This window comes from Zonotrichia leucophrys, unplaced genomic scaffold, assembly GCF_028769735.1.
Source record: "Zonotrichia leucophrys gambelii isolate GWCS_2022_RI unplaced genomic scaffold, RI_Zleu_2.0 Scaffold_416_44749, whole genome shotgun sequence".
Classification (NCBI taxonomy): domain Eukaryota; kingdom Metazoa; phylum Chordata; class Aves; order Passeriformes; family Passerellidae; genus Zonotrichia; species Zonotrichia leucophrys.
Window position 1 is genome coordinate 8,081 of NW_026992621.1, and position 5,620 is coordinate 13,700.

Here is a 5,620-nt window from a genome sequence, read left to right on the forward strand (position 1 = left end):
CCCGTGGTGAATCGCGCAGTGCAGCCGCCTGCAGGAGCCCAGGCTGCGCACACCCAGCCAGGGCCGCGTTCTCGGGCAGCTGAGGCCGCGCCGCTGTCACAGACGCCGCCGCCGCGTTCGCGGTTCCCCGGCACCCGCGGCCCCCGGCAGCCGCCGCCCTTTCCGGGATCCTGCCCCTCCCGGCCCCGCACGCCCCCCCAGGATGCTGCCGGGGCTCGGGGGCTTCGTCTGCCCGGGCTGGGGCTCGGCCTCCCCGGCGGGACAAAGTGAGGGGGGGTCCCCGGGGGTCGTGTCCCCCCCGGAGCGTGTGTGAGTCCCCAATGTGCCCCCCAAGCCGGAGTCACCCCCTTTGCTCTGCCCAGAGCTCCTGAGCCAGCTCCTGCTGCCCACGGGAGGGGCTTTGGGGAGCCTCCCGGGGACCCCCTTGAATGCCCATTCCTGGGCACTGGGACCCCCCGCATCTCCTTCCCCAGCTGCAGGACCCCCTGCACCCCCTTATCCTGCCCCGACACCCCCTGCACCCCCTTTCCTGGGTATTCTCCTCTGGCAGCCCCTGGATCCCTCGTTTCTATGAGCCCGGGGACCCCCGGACCCCATTCCCGGCCAGTCCGGGGCCCCTCATCCCCAGGCCTCCCTTTGCCCGGCGACGGGAGACGTCACTGCAGACTCGGGGCGCCATTGGCGGGCAGCAAAGAGCGGCGCCAATGGCGGGGCCGGAGGAGGCTCAGGGGGCGGGGCCGCAGCAGAGCAGCGCGATGGCTCCAGCACTGGGGCTGGGGGCGCTCCTGGGGCCCGGGGGGCGGCGAGAGCTGAGGGGGACCCCCGGCACAGGGACTCTGTGATCGCCCGTTCTGGAGCACCGAGGGGCCCCTGAACCCCCATTCCTTAGCGCCGCCATCCCCCCGCACCCCCATTCCCGGGCATGGGCTCCACCCTGCCCCCCCTCATCCGGCACCAACAACCCGCGCACCCCCTTCCCGGCCATCCCCCCTTTCCCAGCCCCCAGAGCCCCCTTTTCTTTGACCCAGAGACCCCCTGACCCCTATTCCTCCCTTTGGGAATGTGGAGCAGCGGGATGGGGGTTCCCCTCCCCGCCTCACCATGCCGTGCTTCCCAGAGCCGGAATCCAGCGGGAATCTCACCCTGGTGCTCCCTGTGTCTGTCCGCGCTGCCATCGCCGCTGTTCTCCTCATCGGATTCGGCGTCTGGAGGCTCCAATCCGCTTCCCCCCAAACCCTTCCTGGGGGTCACCCTGTTCTTCCCCCCTCCCAAGACTGCTGGGGTTCCCCCATGTCCCACCCAGCCCCCCCCCAAACTCCTCCTGGGTCCCCCATAAGCCGCACTTGGGGATTCCTGGGAGTTCCCCTGTGTTCCCCCATTCCCAGGACTTTGGGGGTCCCCCCGACCTGTCCGTGCCCCCTCCCCCCCGCCAGATTTCTTCCACAGCCCCCCAGCCATGGTGGGGCTGGGGGCTGAGTGCTGGTGCCCCTTGCCTGCAGCAGATCCAGCGCTGAGGGGAGTTCGGGGGTCCCTTTGCATTTGGGGTCCCCTGGGGGTTGGGGTGATCCCCCTGGCCCCCAGGATCCCCCTGAACACGCTGACGCTGCCTGTGCTCAGTGAGGGGGCTCATTCCCAGCACGGGGTCCCAGCTCTGTCACTGGCATTGCCAAGGTACCCCCAAAACCTCCTGGGATCCCCAAACCCCCTGAAACACCCCAAAATCATCCCTGGGCTCTCCAAAAGCTCCCCAACACCACAAAACCCCATACAGATCCCCCCAAACCCTCCCAGGACATCAAAATTCCCACAGGAGGTCCCCCAACATCCTTCCAGATCCCCCTGAGAAGGTTCATACCTGGCACGGGATCCCCATCTCAGTCACTGGCAGGTACCCCAAAACAGCCTTGGGTTCCCCCTGGCATCGCCTAATCCCCCCTTTGGACGCCCGAAAACCCCTCCTTGGGAACCCCCAAAAATCCACCATGACCCCCCAAGATCCCTGGTATACACAAAACCTCCCCAGGAACCCCTCACAACAGTTTATACCCAGCACTGAGTCCCCATTGCCGTCACCCAGGGACTCTCAAACCCTCCCGGGACCCCCAAACCCGCTTGGGACCCCCAACATTCCCAGGATCTCCAACTCCCCCTCCCAGGCTCGGCTGTCAGAATCAATGGGAGTGGTGTTGCCCTTTTAAGGGGACTTATAATGGGACCCGACCATAGTGGGAGGCCCTTAAAGCGGCGATGGTAGAGAGAACCCCAAAAATCACCCTGGGAGGCAAAACATCCCCTACAGGGGCTTGGAGTGGGGGCCCCATAAAAATGCCAATTAAAGCTGTCATGATCCCCCCTTGAAAAGCGCTTGTGTGGCTGTGGCCCCACAAACACCCTAAAATGGGAAGGGAAAGACACCCTCGAAGTGGTGGGATCCCCCCCAAAAAACCCTCAAAAGAGAAAACCTCCACTTCAAAGGGGCCTCGAGGAGGGACAAGATCCCATCCTCTGCTGGGGCCTCTCCCAGCCAGGAACTCTCCCATTTGCTGCCCTCGGGGCAGCCCCTGAGTCTGTCCAAACACGGGAACTTCGCCGTGCTGAGCCCAGATCCAGAGTCCTGACTCCTGCACAGGGCACAGCAAATCCCTCGCTCGCTGCTGTGCATTGTCCCTGCTGAGGCTCAGACACTGGTGAGGCACATTCCCCGCCTTCAGGGAATGCAGGACATCAAGCGCTGCACTGATGGCTCCAGCATTGCTTTCCAACAAAACCAAGGCAAGGCAAACTGGGTGTAGCTCATGGTATTTTACAGTGTCTAAAACTCGCTAAGTCACCAATCTGAGTGGTGAGATGCATTTGGAATTCATGGCATGGAGAAGCAGTGCAACATGGAAAAGGGGAGCACAGAAGTAAATAGAGGAAAACATCTCCGATTGTTCCTTTCCATTTTCATTTCACCTCTGGAAAGCTGTTTTACTTCCCCAGGAATCTTCTCCACAGTCCTGTCTGCCCTTTTCAAGAACCTTTCCTGGAGAACGAGGTGCAGCTTCTGTCACAAGATGTGCCCCCAACTGCAGCTTCTCTTGGCTTTCCACACTGTGAGTGCAGCACGACTTCTGCAGCAAAGCAAGACAAATGTTTGCATTCCTTGACAACTTGTCCTTTCTTTTCCTTGTGGGCTGGGCAGTTGTGCCATTGCTGAGTTTTTCATTGTGCCTGTTCTAACCCAAGAGAACAGGAGGTTTTGTTGGGGACTTGCTGGGGAATGCAAGCCTGACCGAATGCAGAGAGAATCTCCAGGACACTCTGGGAGCTCCCTGGCCTGGGCTCGGGTTCCCGCTGGGACTCTGCAGAGGGCTGGGCTCCAAGTGGGATCAGCAGCAGTGCAAAATACCTCTGGGCATCTCCATTTTCTGCTGCTCCGAGGAAGCAGTGAAGGCAGTCAAGTTCTGTTTTTTCGTTCTCCTGGTGGATTTTTCATTTGATTTGCCACTCCAGAGGCAATTTCTGTGATGGTCTCTGTAGGTTGATTCTATTTCAACAGCACCAGCAGCAGGGTGGTGTTTGAGTGCTGCAAATGTGATCTGTGAGGCTTTCATTCCCCTCGACTTAATACTCAAGGACTTGTGAGCATTTCAGTCTCTGCTAATCATGATGCCTCTGACAAAAACACTGAGTTGACCATCACAAAAGCACAGTGGGCAGCAGTGATTGAAAGAGGGAAGTGCAGTTGTACTGATAAAATTCAGGTGGCAAGGACAAGAGGGCCAAGAGCAGCCGTGATCTCCAATTGCTAAGGCAGAGGCAGCAGCAGCCTCCTGCTGTCAGCTCAGGGTGAGTAAAAGAGCGCTGAAAACAGCGCTGGAACCCGATCCTTTCTTCCTCTGAGGGCTGGCTCAGGGCAGCACAGGCGGGCCCTGAGCAGTCAGGGCTGTGTGTGGGTGCTGGCTGCTCCGCTCCGGAATTAAGCTGGAAAAAGCCCTTGGAAGCCGAGCCAGGGGCAGGGGAGAAGGGGCCGGCGCTGCTGCTGCTCCTGGCCGGGAGCCCCGGCTGGGCGGGGCCGGCACCCCCTGCGCTGCCATTACTGCTGTGAAGAGGCAGAATCTGTGGAAGTTCAGCGAGTGTCTGGTAAGGACAGCCTGCGAGCCCCAGCCTCAGCCCGGAGAAGTCCCCTGAGCGCGGTGCTCAGTGTGCAGGGCTGGCAGCTGTGCCCCTGCCCGGTGCTGCACGCAGAGGCCGCGCGGGCTCTTCTCCAGGCTCCCGTGGGCCCGAGCCGGGTGCCCATGGAGCCCCGGCCTGGCAGGGCTGCGGGGCGGCACCGCGGCTCCCCGGGCAGCAGCCGGCCCTCTGCCCCCTCCCCTCGGGAGCCCTCGGCCAGCGGCTGCTGGCCGCGCCTCAGGGCTGTGCGGGCACGGGAGGCCGGGACTGGGTGCAGGCTGCGCCCGGCCCAGGGGCTGAGCCCGCGCCAACCCTTCCCTCCTGCCGCTCTCTGCAGCTGGCAGAGGACAGGAGCCGAGCGGCCGAGCACCTGCGCCGGGCCCTGCCCTACCTGCGGAGCCCACAGGAGTCCCTGCGAGCAGCGGCCATCAGGTTCATGGGTGAGCCACGAGCCCGGGCTGCCCTTCCCCTCCCCGGCCCGGCGCAGCTCGGCCCCAGCCCCGCCTGCTGCCCCGGCAGCGCCAGCCGGGCCCTGGGGCGCTTTGGAGCCCCGCCTGGCCTGGGCATTGCTGCTGCCGCCCTCTGGCAGCCGTGCCCTGGGCCAGCAGCGTGCGGCAAGGGCCGGGCTGAGCCCTGCCGGGCCAGCAGCCCGTGTGGCCTCAGCGCCGGCAGCGCCGCTGGCAGGGAGCTGTGCCGCTGGGGCCGTGACAGGCTCTGTGTTCACAGGCATGGCCGGGCGGCACCTGAGGGGGAAGAAGGAAGAGCTGCAGCTGATCTGCACTGGTGAGTGAGGGCAGCGGGCTGACAGCGGGGGCAGCCGGGGGAGTTGCAAGCCCTGCCCCGGCTGCGGAGGGCTCTGCTCCCTTTGTGGACATGGGGCGGCGTGGGCAGAGCCCACAGAGATTTCAGGGCCACCTTGGGGATTCGTGGCCAGCAGATTCGCGCCGGTGCCCTTGGTCCCTGCTCCCTCCTGGCCATGGCTAGAGCCGGCTGGGATGGCCCTGGCAGGGGGCTCTCCTGGGCTCCCCGCAGATCCGGGATCTGACCATGGCTCTGTCCCTCTCTCTTGCAGCCCTTGAACCCCTGACAGAGGACATCAGCAGTGCCGTGTCGGACGTGGCACTAGAAACACTGTATGTCCTCCGGGCACTGCAGAGTGAGCGATATTCCCTCTTCCAGAGGCTGCAAGATCAGCTCCGCAGGGCATGGAGGACACGGCCTCGTCTGGCGGGGCTCGGCTGGCTGCGCTGCTGCAGCTCTGCAGAGACCTGATGCCAGAGGCTCTGTCTGCTGGGGCCGCCTGAGCCAGCTGGAATTTTCCATTTCTTTAAGAATGTTCTTTGCTTCTTTTTGTTGTTTTTTTTTTTTCTTTAGTATATGAATAATAGAGTGTGTTATAATACACAGACTCCCAGGAGCTTTCTTTTGCTACCCAGGGTCTGCAGGTCATAGGGGAAGAGTGGGA

At 62.9% G+C, this 5,620-nt stretch overlaps 1 protein-coding gene across 1 annotated transcript; it reads left to right on the forward strand.

Annotated features, from left to right (window-relative positions):
- Positions 1–1,101: 1,101 nt before the first annotated feature.
- Positions 1,102–5,518, forward strand: LOC135441674 (uncharacterized). The gene is made up of 4 exons (XM_064701223.1): positions 1,102–1,203; positions 4,136–4,595; positions 4,882–4,938; positions 5,228–5,518. Exons 1-4 carry the CDS (start codon positions 1,102–1,104, stop codon positions 5,425–5,427), a joined length of 819 nt encoding a protein of 272 aa, XP_064557293.1. The 3' UTR covers positions 5,428–5,518.
- The last annotated feature ends 102 nt before the right edge of the window (positions 5,519–5,620 follow it).

Bases quoted from the DNA above. Each gene is read 5' to 3' on its own strand.
- LOC135441674 (XM_064701223.1), top strand. From the start codon at position 1,102: ATGCCGTGCTTCCCAGAGCCGGAATCCAGCGGGAATCTCACCCTGGTG. The intron at 1,204-4,135 runs GTCTGGAGGCTC...TGGTAAGGACAG, and splicing joins TTCTCCTCATCGGATTCGGC to CCTGCGAGCCCCAGCCTCAG. The intron at 4,596-4,881 runs GTGAGCCACGAG...CTGTGTTCACAG, and splicing joins AGCGGCCATCAGGTTCATGG to GCATGGCCGGGCGGCACCTG.